This window comes from Nyctereutes procyonoides, unplaced genomic scaffold (assembly GCF_905146905.1).
Source record: "Nyctereutes procyonoides isolate TBG_1078 unplaced genomic scaffold, NYPRO_anot_genome, whole genome shotgun sequence".
NCBI classification, from domain to species: Eukaryota; Metazoa; Chordata; class Mammalia; order Carnivora; family Canidae; genus Nyctereutes; species Nyctereutes procyonoides.
In genome coordinates this window covers 61,377,883-61,398,641 of record NW_026575052.1, presented here as the reverse complement: position 1 = coordinate 61,398,641, position 20,759 = coordinate 61,377,883, and the positions used below count along the sequence as shown (strand labels likewise).

Genomic DNA, 20,759 nt, shown 5'->3' with positions numbered 1-20,759 from the left:
AAGGTGGCAATGGTGTTCCTCAAGGTTTCTTTAAAAATAATTAAAAAAAAAATCTTTGTTTTGTGCTTTTAAATAGTGAGCACTGTTTGTTTAAACTTTGACTAGGCCACTTCAGGGTATATTTATACATAGTCAGGATGTATTATATATAATAGTCAATAGTGAATTTAAAAAGAAAAAAAAGAAAAAAAAAAGAAAATAGTGGCCCTCTATTAATTCTCACATCTTTAAGGTTTCTTAATTATGACATACATAGTATTTTGTCATTTCCCTATTCCTTTTCTTTTTCCCTTATGTTCTTCCTGATGCCTCACATTGATTTTGTAAGTATGCTTTGATTACTTTTTAAGGGTTTTGTATGTGTGTTTACTTCTGATTGGCCTCAGGGAAGCTTAGAGGGTAGAGTCTACAGTGATTTAATCCAATCACCTTTCCAGTGTAGGAGTCCTTTTTCTAGATTATCTGACAGATAAAGTATTCTTCCTTTGAAAGCACCATTCCAATGTTGGGCACACCTACTTACAAGGAATTCAAGCTGAAATTTGATTCCCTTTGATTACTTTCTTTCTTGTACCAGTGGAATAAAGCTGCTTAAAGTGAGGGTCCATGAACTGTTTACCTACCCACAATGAATTAAGTATAGGAATAGACAAAGCATTTAAGACACCTTTATAGCAGTTTTCCATAGTCTTGGATATTGTTACTTTATTTTATAAAACTGTCTGCAATGATTAGGAAAAAGGAATTCCCTTATTAGTTTGAGAAACACCTTTATTAGTTTGAGAAATAGTTTGAGAAACACTGACATGGGACATGTCTCCTCTTTCATACCCATGATAGTATCTCAAATATTTGCAGACTGCCAGGATTTTTCCCTTTCATCTTCTCAAGGCTAAATACCTCCTGTTCCTTCAGTTCCATGATTTCCACACGACTATCCTTAGGGCATTCGTTTTGGATGCATTTTTTTCCTGCTTGTAACCCCAAATTCCATTACTTTTTCTAGCTGCCTTGTCACTCTTTTGACTGTGGGACTTACATACACTTAATTTCTCAAATGAACTGCTGCCAAACCAGTTCTTCACCTTGAACTAGTGGAAATAATCTTTTAAACCTGAATGCATACTTACCTCTTCTAACTTTATTTAGATGTTTTTGGCATATTACTATATCCTAATGACAATTTTAAACATTGTTTATGTTATTATCTGCTGTATGTATTGGTATGTACTTACCTGCTGGTCACATTCAGCTCTGATAAGCAGACCTGTTTTTTTAGTATTATTCAAGTCACCATGAAAATTTTGAACAGGGTATAGTGTTAAGAGCATGGTTTTGTGGCTTTCCCTAGTAACTCTATTCATTTAAATATGGAACTGTTAACCTGTGGTATTAGAGGAGGTTATTTACCTAGTATAAATTGACCTTAGCATTGTAGCAGTCATTTTATCATGGAATACTGTCTACTTAGATGTAGTAATTTGGAAGATGGAAAAATCTTAATCACAATATAGAAAATAATTGGCATATAGCTTAATAAATAACTCATGTTTTAGGATAGCTTCAAATTGAGCAGGTTCTATAATGTAGATTTGAATACCTACTGACCAAGAAGACAAGAGGAATGGATTAGTGCAGACTCCCTTGGCCTAGTATTAGTATAGTACAATGTACTGTTAAAATGACCGATTTCCCAAAGTTTCCCCTTCTAGTCAGAGTTTTGAGGTTATTCTACATCATGGGAACATTCGTGGACAATAGTTTTTCCCAGTAAGGTTTCTCCCAGGCATGGTGATGGCTGGAAATCTAAGTGCCAAACTAGGGGCTTTTTAAGACTCATGTAGTTAAATTACTTTAAGACTTTATTTGGTATCTTTAATAATTTTTAAAAAAATACATTCTATTTTCAGTCTATGAATTCCAACTGCTTTTGGTCGTTTTAATTAACTTGGGAGATGGTACTATTCATAGAAGTTGTGAAGTCTTTGTCTATACTCATTAATGTCTATACTTAAGAATTCTTGCAACCAATTTGAAAAATAGAATAATAAAATCTCTGGTATTTTCTTAGACACTAATGAATGAGTGAATGAAGACCGTGACTGCGTAAGACCTGTAGAGTCTTAGCTGTTCTTTTCTCATGTTATCTGGGCTGATACTATAGGTATTAGATAGCTAGTTCTGTTTCAAAGCCCCTGGGGAATTTACAATTATAAGCAAGTAAACAATTATAAGCAAGTGATACAACTGACCCTAGGGTTTGATGAATTCTAATAAATTTGCACTTAAAAGCTTTTTGTACTTCAGAGAATTTTAAAAGTGCATTTTGGTTAAGTGATTGATCCTGGGGAGTTACAATTAACATTTACACATTTAAAAATATCTAGTAACATCTGCTAGTTTAGAGTTAATAGCTTTACTTGGTAGGTTTTGCTTTTTATAACGTTCAGCTCTCTATACTTAAAATGCTTTGTACTATGAGATATTACTCATAGAGGTAATATTACGTACTCTGTTTTGGCATTTAATAAAGATTGAAGAAGTGATTTAATTTTTATTATGTATAACTTAATTATGTAATAGAATTTGTTTCTTGTAGTAGTGAAATCATGAATTCATATATTAAGTCAGTTATTGTTTGGATAATTTTGAAACGTCAGTTCCTTCCTAACTGGTAAGAGTGGTGGCAAAAGTTTCTCTTTTTCAGTAGTGGTGAATTACGAAAAGTAAACCTAGTGTTTTTCCTAAGTTTGCTTCATGATTATTGTTTCGAGATTTTGGCTATGTGTTCTAAATCTAAAATGGATTTTCTGTGCTCTTGCCAAGATTTTTTTTTCTTTTTTCATTTGGCTAATACAAGACCAAATAGTATTTGGCATTGAAGTTTTTGCCTTTTCTCCAGTGGGCTATGGCATTTTTTTTTTCCTCATGCAAATACTGTTGTACATTGATGAAGTACATCACTTGTTTGATCTTAATTGATCCTCATAGTACCTCTCTATCTTGAAAGTGATAGAGTTAGGGATTAAAGCGCTTGCCCATTGTGATTTATATAGCAGGTGACAGATCCAGTTCTTATCTCTTCATACTGTATTTTTCACAACATTCATATTAGTCATCTTCTTCTGCATTTAGTACTTGTACTTGATTTTAAAGTGTCTAGTAAACAACTTAGCCACTTAGTGCTTACCGAGTCAGATTCAAACACAAGGACCCAAAAGAATATAAAATAAACACCCCAGTTTGAGAAGGCTTGCCTTTAATGTATCATTTGAGAGACATTATAATTTCAGTATAAGGTACCAAGTGGATAATTTTGAGAGGCAGTAGTATAGTGCAGTAGTTGTGAGCATGGGCTCTGGAGCCAGCTATTTAGGTTCAAATCTCTGATCCATTATTTACTCAGATCTGTAACTCGTGGGAAGTTACCTCACATCTTTGTACTTCAGCTGTCTTTTCTGTAAAATGGAATAACAGTAGTACTCTTCCTCTGAGATAAAGGTAAATGATATAGTAAATTCATGTGTAAAAGCATTTAAAGTATCTGGCTCATTTAAGTATTTAGTAAATGTTGGTTATTACTTGTAATATGTTGCCTGCTTAATCCCTCAGAAAGATTTGATAAGAATTTCTCTTGTGTTTTTTTTATGATTTTGAAAATGAGTATGTTAAATTTCTTAAATTTTGATAGCTTATTTAAAAATTTCATCTTTAAAATAATGCAAAACAATAAACAATATACAAAATAACAAGCAATAAGAATAACAATTAGAAAAGAAAACAAAAAATATGTCTCTTAATACTAGAATTTTTTGAGGCATTTATGACTTTTCTTATGAGATAGAATACTCAATTCCAGAATGGACTGTTTGATATTTTCTGTCAGTTGTACAATATTGAATTAGTAATATAAAAAACACTAGAAATCAAAGATTGATGTACCTTAGGATTGCTTCTAGATAGTGGTAGCTCAACATTGGGTGAAGGAAGTCTGCTACCTTGTATTTTTATTATAATGAGTAAGATTTGGAATTAATTTTGTTTTCATTGCTTACTTTTCATATCTTTAAAATGATGCCAGTAACTCACTATTTTACAGTGATGTCATGAGAGGGAATGTACTTATTCGTAATCATTTAACAATGATACTGATTCAGTGAACTCTAATTATGACAAGGTTTGGCAAACTATGGCCTGCAGGTCAGATAGACCCACCACTACTTTTTATAAAGCTGGTGAGCTAAGAGTAAGAATGGTCTTAACCTTTTTAGATGATTGGAAAAAAATCAAAAGAGGAATATTTTGTGAAATACTAAAATTATATGAGTTCAAATTTCAGTGTCCATAAATAAGGCTTTATTGGAACATGGTCATGCTCATTTGTTTATGTATTGTCTTGGCTGCTTTTGTATCATAGCAGCATTGAGTAGTTGAAACAAAGAACATATGGTCTTCAGAGCCTAAAATATTTATATCTGGCCCCTTTGGAGAAATAGTTTGCTAACCTCTAATTTATGACAGTCTCAAAAAGAATGTCTTCTGTTCAACTTTCTGAATGTGTTTCTGAAGAGATTGTAATTTAAAATGATATGTGATAAATCATATTCAGCTTAATTTTGCGTAGTGATATATTCCTATGGAATTCTCATATTTTTTTTTGTTTGTTTCTCATAAGAAATTTGATGAGATATATACCAAATAGGATAGGTACTTTGGTCATCTGTGCTGCTTAATGTTTAGTTCCCTCATACAGGTCTTCTAAAAAAGTTAATCAAACTGAAAATCTTTTTCCAGTGGGCTTCATAAACATAAAAAATTGCCATATATAATATGTTCATTAAAAAATGTTTCATTTTAATTTGATGAATACCTCTGAATGATTCTAGGGATTTTGAATGTTTAGGTACTTAAGATGCATTTATTTCTCTGCTTAAAATCTATAGTCTTACTAGATGCTGTGTGTTTAGTCTGATGTTTAGTAAATATATTAAATAAATGGTCAAGGAAAATATGTAGGACTACATAAGTTTTGTGTATGATAGAACTCTTCCAGTGCTATTTCATTGGTATCTAGTCCTGCTTACTAAGTATTTAGTGTAAGATATGATTAGAAAATAAGTCTACCAAAAATCTAACCTTTTTTCCTGAGTACTGTTCTCACTAGGTAGTAACCTAAGAACGTGTAAGTTAAGCAGTTAGAAAACTTGATCATGGGTTTGAGATTTGGGGGAGAATAAGGAGTTACCTCTGGAGCTTCAGAATTTTAAATTGGTTTCAAGATGACTGGAAAGAAACTGGAATACATACAAAGGGAACTATGATAGAATTAAATCACTTTTAATTGATCACAGGCAAATGTTTGAAAATGGGGTTGATATTGGAAAAAGTGTTCTTTTTTGTTCTGATAAAATAGTAATCACTTTGTTACTGCTTATATGTCATAAATCTTTAGTGAATGTTGTATAACCTAAAACTGCATGTATGTTCTTCAGGTGACTAGAATATCAGAACTTGTTGGAGAAAAAAAGTTCCAGGCTCTGTTATTTTGAGATATTTTCCAATTTTTTTTTCAAGTACTGAAATGATTTTGTATCTTAACAGTCAGGTGTTTTCAAATCTCTTAGAACTATTATCACTCTTAACATAATTTGCTATAGAATTCTTAACATAATTTGCTATAGAATAAGTTTTTTTTAAATTTTTTTTTATTTATTTATGATAGTCACACACACAGAGAGAGAGAGAGAGAGAGAGAGAGAGAGAGAGAGAGAGAGAGGGGCAGAGACACAGGCAGAGGGAGAAGCAGGCTCCATGCACCGGGAGCCCGATGTGGGATTCGATCCCGGGTCTCCAGGATCGCGCCCTGGGCCAAAGGCAGGCGCCAAACCGCTGCGCCACCCAGGGGTCCCTAGAATAAGTTTTTATTGATTAACAATTTTTCTAAATACATTGCAGAACATTTTAGAATAGCCTACTTATGAGCATAAAGCAATTTATTTAATTTTAGTGTCTTTAAAAAAAATTTTAGTGTCTTTATCTTCAAAAATGATGTAACTTCTAATCACAAGCTTACTCATTTAAAGTTATAGTCATTTCTTGAATGAGTTGAGTATTTTTGAATGTTTTGTGTTTAGAATTCATTCATAAAACTTACTGAAAGACTTATTTCCTATAAGATTATTTTGGAATAAATGATTGAAGACAGAAAAAACTGTTCTTGTTCACAGAATGATACTATTGTACTTTTAAGTTGTAAGAAAATGAATGGAAATTTCTCATTTTAGATCCCTAATAGGCTGGATTTGAAAAAAAAGATAGGATGTAATGAATAGTAACCTACTCATTGATCTACCTTGTGCTTGTAATTGGAGCTGATAATCCTAACATAGAAGATGTTAGCTGGAATGTTACGGCGTTTAAACAAAAGCTTATGTGGGTAGGAATGGGGTAAAGATAGGAAAGTTTGGAAGTTATTCCAGCTAAGCAGGGATGAATAAGTGTAGGCATGATTTTTTACTTTATTTTCTGATTTTTTTTTAAATTTTTTTTTTAAATTTTTATTTATTTATGATAGTCACACACACAGAGAGAGAGAGAGAGAGAGAGAGAGAGAGGCAGAGACACAGGCAGAGGGAGAAGCAGGCACCGGGAGCCTGACGTGGGATTCGATCCCGGGTCTCCAGGATCGGGCCCTGGGCCAAAGGCAGGTGCCAAACTGCTGCGCCGCCCTATTTTCTGATTTTTAAGAAGATAACATCATAAAAAAAAAAAAACCCACCTCATTTTCTTCCTTGTTCATAAGAAAACTCAAATGACAAGTAATACAAAACTTTTAAATATTTTGAAAATGACTTAATTTACAATTTACAATTGATTTTTGGTTATCTATATTATATTTGCATTAAAGTTTATAGATTTCACATGTTATACTGTGTATATTTAGTTATAAATAGATGCAAATATAGGCATCTTGACTGTATAGAAAGTAAGGTTCTTACTTCACTAATCATATTGAAAATTTTCAGAAGTTCTACATTTCTAACTATGGTCACTATTAGTGACCTGTTTGTAGAGTGGAAGACTAGTTGTGTTCTCTGCTCCTGAGATGGCCTGGCCTTGCTTAAGTGTGTTACTCATTGATATTTTTTAAGTGGATAAATAACCAGTAATTGTGCAGTAAACTGAGAATTGGCTGTTTGGAAGATGTGGGCTTTTTCAAAAAATACTGATTCAAATCACTGTGAAAGTGTAAGGATACTGATTTCATAACCTATTGTTTTTGAACAGTAACTTTTTTAGGTATGTTAAACCTTTTTGATGAACTGTGTATCTGAAGGGAGTATGACTTTAAAAAAATACATTAAAATAATTTTTATTTAGTGGCATTGTTATATTTTATATTTCTGCAGGCATAGTTAATCACACTTAATGTTCTTTTAAGAACTGATGTTGAAATTTAATTGCTTAGGTGAATTTGATTATACCAGTTTTAATTTTCAGATACATCTTGAAAATGTGAATAAAAATAAGTTGAAGAAAATTGTGCAAAAAGCTTAGGTGATAAAATTTTGTGGAACATTCCCAATGTAACAATACATGATCACATGTATTTTGATGAGATTATCAGATTATTTCATCATTTATTTATAGGCGTATTCTCCATTCTAAAGGGGAGCTAAGTGAAGATAGACATAAACAGTATGAGGAATTTGCTATGTCCTATCAGAAGCTGCTGGCAAATTCTCAATCCCTAGCAGACCTCTTGGATGAAAATATGCCAGATCTTCCTCAAGACAAACCAACACCGGAAGGTAAGATAACCCTAAAAACATTGTGATTTTTCAATAAACACCATCACTTATCTTTATTTTTATCAGATGTATATTATTGTAAATTTAAGTTTTTAAACATGCCTTTAAAGTTTTTAAAATGAAGTAGTATTAAAACCTAATAACTTTATAAAGCTACTACTTAAAATGCTCTGATGAATGGAAAAGGCTTTGCACCTAGAGAACAGTAATTAACTCATAGGATCTTATGATGCATTCCCTCGAGTTCTTTTATATTAGATATCTTTGAATTATATCCAATAAGGGCCTCTTTTTTTTTTTTTTTAAAGATTTTATTTGAGAGAGTGAGCAAAAGCATGATTGAGGGAGGAGGAGAGAAATAAGGGAATGGAGAGGGTGGGGGAAAGAATCTAAGAATCTCAAGCAGACTCTGCTGAGCAGTGAGCCTTTTGTGGGGATAGATCCCACACCATGAGATCATGACCTGAGCCGAAACCAAGAGTCGGACACTTAACCAACCGAGCCACCCAGGCACCCCCAACAGGGGCCTGTCTTAAACCGTACTTGAGGTTATGAAAAGGTTCACTTTATTTCTCATAAAATAGATTGGGTCTTTGGGATTCTAATATTTTATTTTATTTATTTATTTTTAAAGATATTATTTATTCACGAGAGGCACACACAGAGAGGCAGAGACACAGGCAGATGGAGAAGCAGGCTCCATGCAGGGAGCCTGACGTGGGATTTGATCCTGGGTCTCCAGGATCACGCCCTGGGCTGAAGGCAGAGCTAAACCACTCAGCCACCTGGGCTACCCAAGGGATTCTAATACTTTAATATTTATCTTTACTTTGATTTTTTTTTTGATTTTTTATTTATTTATGATAGTTACAGAGAGAGAGAGAGGCAGAGACACAGGCAGAGGGAGAAGCAGGCTCCATGCACCGGGAGCCCGATGTGGGATTCGATCCCGGGTCTCCAGGATCGCGCCCTGGGCCAAAGGCAGGCGCCAAACCACTGTGCCACCCAGGGATCCCTATTTATCTTTACTTTGAATCTTTTTGAATGATACATTATCTTAAATTGTTATTTAGGACTAGAGCTTAACTTGTAGCTTTGTGAGTAAATTTATCATTTTGTGAGATAAATTGTTTTCGGTACTATTTCAAAGACGTTTTAAAGTTCCATTTTGATTGTCCATAAGTTGGTAGGACTCTTAATACATTAATCTGTCACACCAACTATTTTATAAAATAATTATATTTTGTTAGTAGATGTGTTAATGTTATTCAAGCTATCTGACAATTGGTTTACTTAAAAATTTTAAGAGTGAAGTATTTGTAAGGTATTCTTTTATAAGACAAAATATTTTATATCTCAATAAGAAACACCTATTGTGTGTAGTGAATGCATTTATTTTAGTTATATATAATCATGTATATAATTCCTACTAATTTTGTATCTCTTGATCAATGAGCCTCAAACTTTTTGATTTTTTTAAAATTTTATTTATTTATGATAGTCACAGAGAGAGAGAGAGGCAGAGACACAGGCAGAGGGAGAAGCAGGCTCCATGCACTGGGAGCCCGATGTGGGATTCGATCCCGGGTCTCCAGGATTGCACCCTGGGCCAAAGGCAGGTGCCAAACCGCTCGCCACCCAGAGATCCCACTTTTTGATTTTTTAAAAAGAAGTTCTGCGGGCAGCCCGGATGGCTCAGTGGTTTAGCACCGCCTTCAGCTTTAGGGCGTGATCCTGGGGTCTCGGGATCGAGTCCCACGTCGGGCTCCCTGCATGGAGCCTGCTTCTCCTTCTGCCTGTGTCTCTGCACCTCTCTCTCTGTCTCTCTCTCTGTCTCTCTCTCTCTCTCCGTGTGTGTGTGTTCGTGTGTGTGTTTCTCTCATGAATAAATAAATAAAATCTTTAAAAAAAAAAAAAAGTTCCACTGTAGAATTTGTGTTTGTTTTAAATTGGTTGATTTGTTTTTTGGAAGTTTTTCAGTATATTTATTATATTTTAGAACTAAAGTCTTTCTTTTTTTTTAATAAATTAATTTTTATTGGTGTTCAATTTACCAACATACAGAATAACACCCAGTGCTCATCCCGTCAAATGTCCCCCTCAGTGCCCGTCACCCAAGAACTAAAGTCTTTCATACTGTTTAGCATTGATTTGGTATTGATTTACTTGGTTTATTTCTACTGAAAAAAAATTTTTTTTAAAGATTTTATCTATTCATGGGAGACACAGAGAGAGAGGCAGAGACACAGGCAGAGGGAGAAGCAGGTTCCATGCAGGGAGCCAGATATGGGACTCGAGATCCCGGGTCTCCAGGATCAGGCCCTGGGCTGAAGGTGGCGCTAAACCGCTGAGTCACCGGGGCTGTCCTATACTATTCATCTTATGTGGAAATGTAGTTTTTATCTCTAGAAGCTGGTTATATTTTCCATGGTCTTCAAACATGCTTAGGTTGTTGAGTATATGAAATGTAGTTAGAATATCTGTTTTAATGTCCTTGTCTACTAATTTTATCATATGTAATTTTTTGCATTGGTTTTAATTGATTGAATGATTGATCTCTACAGCCTCTAGTATTTTTTGTACTTTGGTCATTTCATCATGTTTAATTGAATGACTGCTGGATATTTGTGTGTTCTTAGAAATATCATTGACCTTCATCCTGGGGCACAAACTACTTGGAATGTTTCCTTATACTACTGTATTGTAGTTCTTGATTTTTTACCTTCTGAGTGAGGTTGAACATCTTTTAAGTTTATTGGCTGTGTTTTATATATGTGTGTGTGTCTGTGTTTGTTTCCCGTGACTTTTTTTTTTGAGATTTTATTTATTTACTCGTGAGAGACCCAGAGAGAGAGAGAGGCAGAGACATAGGCAGAGAAAGAAGCAGGCTCCCTGGAGGTTGCCGAATGCAGCACTCTATTCTAAGACCCCAGGGCCATGCCCTGAGCCAAAGGCAGACACTCAACTGCTGAGCCACCCAGCCATCCCTCCCCATGACATATTGATTTGAATCCTTTACCCCTACCTTTTCTTTAAACCAAACATTTATCTATTTTTAATTGAATTATGAAAGTACTTTGCATGTTAAAGAAATTATTCTTTGCCATATGCATTGCAAAAAGTTTCCTGTGATTACTGCTTTTTGACTTTGTAGCATTTTTTTGTTTCTCAGGTGATTTTTTCCCACAATTTATAATGAATATGCAAATACATTTTTGATATATATAAAATATTCATGCATATTATAGAATAGAAAGTAAAAGTTTCCTATCTTATACGATCTGTTTTTTGGGATATCCATGATTAAGAGTATGATATAGATCTGTCCAGACTTTTTAATACAAAATATATATGTAAAATACATAATCAGGTATTGTTATATAGCTTTATTGTTAATTTATGTAGTATGTTATTTTGTATGACTTTCTCTTTCAGTAACATACATTTGAGAAATTACAGTCAATTCAGGTGGATATGCCTCATTTTTTGGTATTTGATTAATATTACAGAGTGTATGAATGCAGTTTGTCAGCCCTTACTGGTAGATACTGAGGTTCTGTCTGATTTGGCTCTGTTAGAAACAGTGCTACAGTGAATATCCTTGTAAATCTTACTTCACATTTTATTTCTTTGGTATAGATTCCTAGAAGGAATCTTGCAGGATCAAAGATTATACTCATTTTAAATATTTATAGATAGTGACAGATGACGTCTCCTTAGTGCTATATGAGAGTGCTTACTTCCTGTGGTCTTGTAAACATTTGCTGATATTAATCTTTTAAACATAACCTAACGTGTTAAGGTGATAAATGTTAGTTTTATTTAATATTATCCTGCTTAGTACTGAAGATTCTTTTCATTTGCCCTTTACCTGTTCAGAGGCTTTATCCAGTTTTCTACTGGGATTTTGGTCTTTGGTTGTAGGGCTTTTTGTATTATGAGTATTAATTTCTTTATACGAGGATTGCCATTATTGCCTTCTAGTTTGCCCTTTGCTTTTGTTTATATTTTTCACTAAACAAAAGTTATAAATTTATCAGTCTTTTCCCTTATAGCATATGGATTTACTGTCCTGTGTTTAAATGTATTTGTTGTAAGGCATTTAAAGGAGTGTATTAGGGAGCCAGTGTTTTGTTGTTTTTGTTCTTCTTATTTTTTTATGAAACGAATCATTTTCTTATGGTTATTTTTAATCTACATGATCATTCTCCTACTTTACAATTCTAGTTAGTAGAGAAGTACAGTAAGAATAAATTCACAAATGATCTTGTGATCGTGAAGTTAGATAATAATTTTGCTGTTCTGAGTTTAAGAATTTATAGTTGTATGTAAAAGGTAGACTGTGTGTATGTGCATATATGTGTGCAAATATATGCATGGTTTTCTGCCTTCTGAAATATCTGTATATTTCTTCATCTTTCCTTCCGTTCTTTTCTAGTTATTTATCAGTTGACCATTTATAGTAATCTGCCTTGTACCACAGATTATATCAGAAGGAGAGATGCTTCTTAATTAAAAGTTTATGATTTACTTTTGGGGCACATGGCTGGCACAGTTGGCAGAACATGTGACTCTTGATCTCAAGGTTGTGAATTCCAGCCCCACATTGGGTGCAGAGATTACCTTAAAAAAAAAAAAAAAAAGTCTTACCTTTTTTTTTTTTTTTTTTTTTTTTTGGTTTACTTGTGAAGATAATTATAAGTAGTACAGAGGGTTGGGAGTCATGGAAAAAAATTCTTCATGGGAAATGTGGATGTTTTAGGGATGGCCAGGATTATATATTTCATATTTTGGTTTTAAGTTTCTTGGGTAGACCTATTATATCAAGTGGGTACTTCATCTCATATTAACTGCTTAAAACATTTAAGAGAAAAAACATCTTTCTCATATGCTGTCCTCTAGTCTGTCCTGGTTTAGAGCTTTTACTTAAAGCACAAATTATAATTTGATGTTAAAGATGGTTACATGAACAATCCAGAGTGTTTGTTGGTTGAAGAAGCTTCTGTTCATTGAAACACTCAAGATTCATCAGTTGTAAAATTGAAAATATAAAATATCTTGTTGATAAGTGATTTTGCATGCTACACCTGAAATGGTTTTAATTCCCTGTGGCTTATTTTATCATAGAGCATGGGCCTGGAATTGATATCTTTACACCTGGTAAGCCTGGAGAATATGACTTGGAAGGCGGTATATGGGAAGATGAAGATGCTCGGAATTTTTATGAGAACCTCATTGATCTGAAAGCTTTTGTTCCAGCCATCTTGTTTAAAGATAATGAGAAAAGTTGTCAGAATAAAGATTCCAACAAAGATGATTCCAAAGGTAAATTCTAGACAATAAATTTTTACATTAAGTGCTATAAAAATTAGGTTCAAAATAGTATTTGTAAAATTATTTTTTTTAGTTACTAGACAGTATGAACATCGAGTCTTTAAATGAATGACAGAATGTGGAATGGAGCATGAAAGGCTGATAAACGACATACTTTTAGCAGTGCCAAAATTTTTATGTTAATATGAAATAATTTGAAAATGTCTGTTTATAATGTAATGAATTCATGTGAGATCTTGGTAAGATTTGGATTTCCCCCAGTTGGATCGATAGGGAAGGTGTTAGTTCTGTAGTGTTCTTTATCTCTAAGGCTCTTTCTAGGCCAGATATCCCTAGCTCTTGGTGAGGGAGGGTTGCATTAGAGAAATCAGAAGCTTTGAGATCATTGACGGAGTGGGAAGCCCTGAATGCCAGTCAGCCCATGCTTTCTAAAGGGAATTCTAATTCTGCCAAACTGTAGAGGTGGATGGGAGATGGGAGAGAATGGTGGCAGGGCTATGAAGAGATAGCAGATAATTTTTTAAAAATGTACTTTTGTATTCTGATATACTTACTAAGGAACTCCTTTAAAAAAATTAATAGCTAGTAATTTGTATTTAGTAATCACTTCATGCCAAACATCATTTTAGCACTTTATAAGTAAAAAATTCATTCTCATAATCCCTGTGAGGCAGCTGCTGTTGTCCCTGTTTTCAGATGAGGAAACTGGTACAAAGAGGTTGAGTAACTGTCAGGGTTAAGTAACTTACACAGCTAGCATGAGGTGGACCTGAAATTTCATCCTTGTTAATGAATGACTTGGGCCCTTAATTACCATGTTATATTGCTTTTTTGAGTTATGTTAAGATTAGTAATTTATGTACCTGACAGTAAAACTAGAAAGTAATACTCTTAGCTTTTGATGTACAAGTAGTTTTTTTTTATAACTATTGTCTTATTTATTAATTAATGAGAGACACAAACTGAGAGAGGCAGAGACATAGGCAGAGGGAGAAGAAGGCTCCCCCGCAGGGAGCCTGATGCAGGAGTCGATACCGGATCCCATGATCATGACCTGAGCCAAAGGCAGGCGCCCAACTGCTGAGCCACTGAGGCGTCCCAATGTACCAAGTATTTTAACACTTCTAGAATATTCCATCACTCCTGTACCCATTAAGCAATTTCTCTCCATTCCTCCCTTACTCTAGCCCCTGGCAAATACCAGTTTGCATTCTGTCTATGGATTTACCTATTTCTAGTGTTTCATGTAACTGGAATCACACAATGTATGTTCTTTTGTGTCTGCTTTTACTTAGTATCATGTTTTGGAGGTACATCGCATTGTGAATTTGTCAGTACTCCATTCCTGTTAATGGTTGAATTAAGTTTCGTTTTGTGTGTATATCACAAATTGTTTTTCCATTTATCCATCAGTGGACTTTTGAGCTATTTCCACATTTTGGCTGCTGTGAATACTGTTAATAATAGTGCTGCTGTGAGTATGTTCTTATCTGAGTCCCTATTTTCAGTTTGTTGAGTATACACCTAGGAATTGCAGGGCTATGTGGTAATTCCATTTTTTTTTTCATTTTTTTTTAATTGAAGTATAGTTGACATACAATATTGTTTTAGTTTCAGGTGTATAACTTTGTGATTAGATAATTCTGTATGTTGTATGGTGCTCACCACTATAAATGTAGTTACCATCTGTCACCACACAAAGTTATTACAATAACCACTGAATGGGAGAGGATATTTGTAAATGATACATCTGATAAGGAATTAATATCCAAAATATATTTTAAAAACTCCTACAAATTAACACCAAGAAACCAAATAATTGGGTTTAAAAATAGAGAGAGAATCTGAATATAGATTTTTCTGAAAAAGACATACAGATAACTGGCCAATAGACCATGAAAAGACGCTCCATACCACACTACTCACCAAAGAACTGCAAATCAAACCCACAGTGCAATATCACCTCCCACCAGTCAGAAAAGACAAGAAATCACAGGTGTTTGTGAGGATGTGGAGAAAAGAAAACCTTCATCCACTGTTGGTGGAAATGTAAATTGATAGTACAACTATAGGAAACAGTATGGAATTTCCTCAAAAAATTAAAAATGGAAATACCATACAATCTACTAATTCCACTGTTGGGTATTTCCCCAAGGAAAACAAAAACAGTAATTTGAAAGGATATATGCATCTCTATTTTTATTGCAGCACTTTTTACAGTAGCCAAAATGTGGAAGCAAACTAAGTGCCTGTTAATAAATGAATGGATGAAGAGGGTATGGTATATATATATATAAAATGAAATGTTACTCAGTCATAAGAAAATAAAATCTTGGGTGCCTGGTGGCTCAGTTGGTTAAGCATCTGCCTTTGGCTCAGGTAGAGCCCTGTGTGGGGCTCCTTGCTCAGTAAGGAGTCTGCTTCTCCCTCTGCTGTTGCCTCCCCCCTTCCCCCACTCATGTTTCTCGCTCACTCCCTCTCAAATGAATAAATAAAAGAATAAGACCTCGTAATTTGCTAGAACTTGGATGTTGTTGGATGGACATAGAGAATGTTATGCTAATAAGTAAAGTAAGTCTGACAAAGACAAATAGCTTATATGTGGAATCTGAAAAACAAAACAAACCAAAAGAAAAACAAAAAAAAACAGGAACAGGTTTATTAATACACTCAGCAAACTGGTGATTGCCCAAGGGAAGGGCTGCAGAGGGATGGAAGAATAAGGTGAAGGAGATTAAGTGATACAGACTTCTGTGTTTAACTTTTAGAAGAACTCCCAAACTGTGTTCTACAATGGCTGAGTCATTTTAATATTCCTACCGGCCATGTACTGGGTTCCAGTTTCTCTGCATCCTCACCAGCACATGTTATTATATGATTTCCCTTTTCCTTACACCCATTGTAAAGATGGTATTGTGGTTTTCGTGATTTTCCTCATGACTAGTGATGTTGCATAGCTTTTCATGTGGTTGTTGGCCATTTATATATCTTCCCTGGATAAATGTCTTAAGTCCTGTGCCTTTTCTTTTAACTTAGTTGTCTTATGAGAATTTTTTTAATATTAGACTTCATTTTTTGACCTGATTCAGGTTCACAGCAAAATTAAGCTGAGAACACACAGTTACCATATCCCCTGTCCCCCTACATATGTGCAGCATTCCTCACTGTCAACGTCCCCACCACAGTATGTAATAACATATCATTATCACCCAAACACAAAAGTTTTTAACTGAAAAAATTTTTAAAGGATTAGCTTTGTGGGGTTTTTTTTTTGGCCTATATAACATATATATTAAATGAACTATGGGGTGGTGCTAGTTAGAATACTAATTAGAAGAATAATACAATTTCTTTTTATAACATTCTTCAGAATCTAAAGTTAAAATACACTGAATGTGAAAATTAGGCTATTTTTATGAAAATAAATAAAAATAAATAGGAGGTCATCCTATGGTGGCAACACTTTACAAGTGTCCCTTGTGGTGCCATAAAAATACAAATTTCTTGGTTAATCTCAAAGATGTTCTTTTTTTAATATATGTATATATGATTTTATTTATTTTGAGAGCGAGCGAGTGAGCACAAACGGGATGGGGGAGGGGCAGGCAGAGGGAAAAGCAGACCCCTCCACTGAGCAAGGAGCCTGAGGGGCTTGATCCCAGGACCCTGGGATCATGATCCAAGCTGAAGGCAGACGCTTAACCCACTGAGCCACCCTAGCACCCCTCAAAGATATTCTTATGTTAAGATAAATTTTATTCTGTTTTTATGAAGAGCACTGTTGAAATATTTCAAAAAGTATAAAGAAAACATACATAAAATGCTCATTTTCGTTACCTACTGTTCAGTTTTGTCAGTTAAAAGTTTTCAGAAGGCATCTCCTCATATATACAATTGAAGCCCCGAGTGAGGAGTAGTTTTTAAAGCATTAGTTACCTAAGTATTTCTTCCAATTTTAAGGATTTGAAAAATGTATATGATTTCTGCCATTGTCTAAGTTTTTTATAGCATACTTTCTGTTAAAGGTTTCTCTGTACGTGCTGTACATAGAGTAGAAATATGGTGTGGATCAGCTGGGTCTCTGTTTTAGTAATATAAGTGGTCAGTCATAGGAACAGTAATAAGAAAGAAGCGAAGGGGGATATATATGGTCTTAACCTATAGAAATAAACCCGACCAGATCAGATTTGGTGACTGGCTAAACAATTGAACTTATTAAAAGAAAATACCCTTTTGTTTGGTAGAGGTATTCTGTGGATAAAAACTATAGGGCAGTTTATATCCGCAACTGGTTTGAACTTAAGACATCTTTCTTTGCCTTTCATTCTTACCAGCTTGATGGAAAATTAATCTTCCCAAACTGTATCCCTGACCCTTGAAATCACTAACTTAAATATCGCCTTATACCTCACTTAAATATGTCCTTATACCTCACTTTCTCAGGTCCCTCTTCTGCCTTTTTGAGACTTCTTGCTTGGCTCCCTCAATTTTTTTTTCCTTTCCAGTAGACTCCACCTACCTTCACTTACCTTCTTTTCTTTTCTCCTTTCCTTTCCTTTCCTTTCCTTTCCTTTCCTTTCCTTTCCTTTCCTTTCCTTTCCTTTCCTTTCTTTTCTTTTCTTTTCTTTTCTTTTCTTTTCTTTTCTTTTCTTTTCAGATTTTATTTATTTATTCATGAGAGACACAGAGAGAAAGAGGCAGAGACACAGGCAGAGAGAGAAACAGGCTCCATGCAGGAAGCCTGACGTGGGACTCGATCCTGGGTCTCCAGGATCATGCCCTGGGCTGAAGGCAGGCACTAAACTGCTGAACCACCCGGGCTGCCCACCTTCTTTTCTAGATTGCATGTATATATCTTTAATATTTCTCCTGTGCATTCTTTCTCCTGTCTTCCATTCCTAAATCCCTGTCCAGTTCAGCCCTGGACAAATTCAGTCATCCAACCATATTGGTTTCTATATCCACACTGTTTGAGCTCTCCTAGAGATGATCAGATAGATAGCTTGATAACTTGATAAACTCATGGTCACCAACCTCAATCAGGTCCTCCACACTGCATGGAAACTTGACAGCATCTCTATCCTCAGTTCACTGTCCCACACTCTATAACACATTTTCATTCTTTCTCCTGTTTTTGTTCTGCTTCCCTCCTTAGCAGGGGTGATGTGCATTGTAGTATTTCATAGAGAAGATGGAAACCATCAGATAGAACTCCCTCAATAGTGTGCCGCTTCTGATTTATAAATCTGCCTGTCTTAGGGCTTATAGAATGTTTATCCCCTGGGTGATAAGGTGAACTTTTACACCTTTTATTTCAGACCACTCTGTCTTCTGTTCTGAGTCTTGTCTCCCTCTTTCTCTTGTTGCAATTCATTATCCATACTTTTTGATCTCTTTGGTATTGAACTCTCTGTCTCTCTCTCCATCTACTGGATCCTTAATCTCAGTATTCACACATATTCTCATCTTTAAAAAACAAGACAGGTTGGGACACCTGGGTGGCTGAATTGGTTAAGTGTCGGCCTTTGGCTCAGGGCATGATCCTGGAGTCCCAGGATCGAGTCCCACATCAGGTTTCCTCCATGGAGCCTGCTTCTTCCTCTGCCTATGTCTCTGCTTCTCTCTCTCCCTCTGTCAAAATAAATAAATAAACAAACAAACAAACAAACAAACATACATTGTGAGTACTCTGAAACCATCCCTTGTCAGCTACTGTCCTGTCTCTCTTTTATTCAGTCCTCTTGAGGGATGCAGATTCTTCACTTTTTTACTTCATTAGTCTACTTCAGTCTGGCTCCAGCCTCACTTCTACCGTGAAACTGTTTTTGCCAAAATTCCCAATCACCTTCATGTTGCTGAATCTCATGGGCAGTTTCCACTCTCTGTGTCATTTGCTCTCTCAACCCATTCAACAGAGTTTACTATGTCCTTTGTGGAGCATTTCCATTTCATGGCTTCTGTGGCACTAAACCTTCCTGACTGGTCTACAAATGTCCATGTCTTTCAGGGTCAGATAGAAGAGGAAGGAGCAGTCACTGTAGTAATCAAGTCTGATTAATTCAGCCTTTTACATATATCTCAGATTGGTTTTGTCCTTACTGCTACTATTCTGATCTAAGGTACTATCGTTTCTTAGCCTGGATTGCTATGTGATACTTCCTTCCTGGCTCCCCTGGATTTGCTCTTGCTGCCTTCTGTACATTCTAAAAAGTTAATTTTACTCTCCTATCTTTTAATGGGTGTTGCATTTATTTGGAATATAATGTAAACTTGTTAATATTGTCTCTTGGACCCTGCATAGTTTGGTTTAGGTCTTCCTGTCCAATATCTGATATCACATTATCCTTAGTTTTTTCAGTGTCTGCAACAGAACAGTCCTCTTGTTTCAAGGGCCTTCCCTCATTGTTGTGTGCTTAGAATCCTCTCCTCACATGTCCCTCTGACTCCCTCATGTATATTAATTTAATTTCTTTGGATAGATTGTGCATTTCGTGAGAGCCACAGTCACATTTTAAGCTTTTTGTGAATGTTCAGCAGCTTGGCATAGCTTTGAATACACAGTAGCTAATCAGTAAATGTTGGTTTTTTGATAGCCAGACTTTAGAGAATATTGGGGAGTGACTATATGCTCCATATGGGCAGACGTTTTCATCTGGTACAAAGTTGTATCCTTGTTCTTTAGAACAGTAGTTAGGATATAGTTAGGATGTAGTAAGAATTTAAGTGTTAGTTGAATGACAGGGTGAATGAATGAGAAAATTGTCTCCAGTAGAGGCAGCAAAACCAATTCATATTAGTTAGAGCTTTGATTCTTCGAAATATGGGATGGCGTCATGTATCAGTAAAACATACCTGCTTTTGATGCAGAAAATTATGAGATTAGAGACTGTAAGAGAAGATGAGGCTGAGAAATATAATAGTTTCAGTTGACACCTGAAGTCTGTCACTCTTTTAAGCATAAAGTCTTGAACTCAGGTGTTTTGTTTTTGTTTTTTTCAATAAAAATTTTCAAGCACAAGAGTAAGGCTAGTACAGTGAACTGGCAGTTACCAATCAGCCAGCAACAATTACCAACATTATGGCAAACTTGTTGAAATTGAATTTAGTTCCTCTTTTCTTTTTTACCTTTTATCTTGAGCCTTATAAGCAACTCCTGGCCATTTTCCTTTGTTTTGATGCATTTTTTTTATTTCCCCTGACATCTAAATTATAAGGATGTTTCCTTAATTGGTCTTTTTACATCTTGTTTTTCCTATCTTTCTAAATTATCTTGTGTATTGTTGGTAAGTCAATTTTTACATCACCTCACATTTAAACGTTATCTCCTGCTCATGACCCAGCAAAGCTCATCCTGTGTAAAAGAGAAAGTCTGAACTTGTCACCATGGAGTTTGAGACCCACCTTAATCTGAGTTCGCTTTATCTAATCAGCTTATTTCCCTCTCACCTCTACTACAGACCCTCATGCTTTGTATGTCTCCGTCCGTCCTTCCTTCCTTCCATCCATCCATCCATCCATCCATCTATCCAATCTATCCATTCCTTCAATTAATAGATGGCATATAAAATCCAAGAAATTATGGTATTTGTTCTCAATAAATATACTACATTTTAT

The 20,759-nt window shown here is 35.0% G+C and overlaps 1 protein-coding gene across 5 annotated transcripts in view; it reads left to right on the top strand.

Annotated features, from left to right (window-relative positions):
* Positions 1–20,759, top strand: part of UPF2 (UPF2 regulator of nonsense mediated mRNA decay) — a 109,163-nt gene that overhangs the window by 9,816 nt on the left and 78,588 nt on the right. For all 5 annotated transcript variants that reach the window (XM_055331606.1, XM_055331609.1, XM_055331605.1 and 2 more), the window contains exons 4-5: positions 7,651–7,811; positions 12,939–13,136. In XM_055331606.1, the coding sequence (XP_055187581.1) occupies positions 7,651–7,811; positions 12,939–13,136 (359 nt within the window). The remainder of the gene's footprint in view (positions 1–7,650; positions 7,812–12,938; positions 13,137–20,759) is intronic.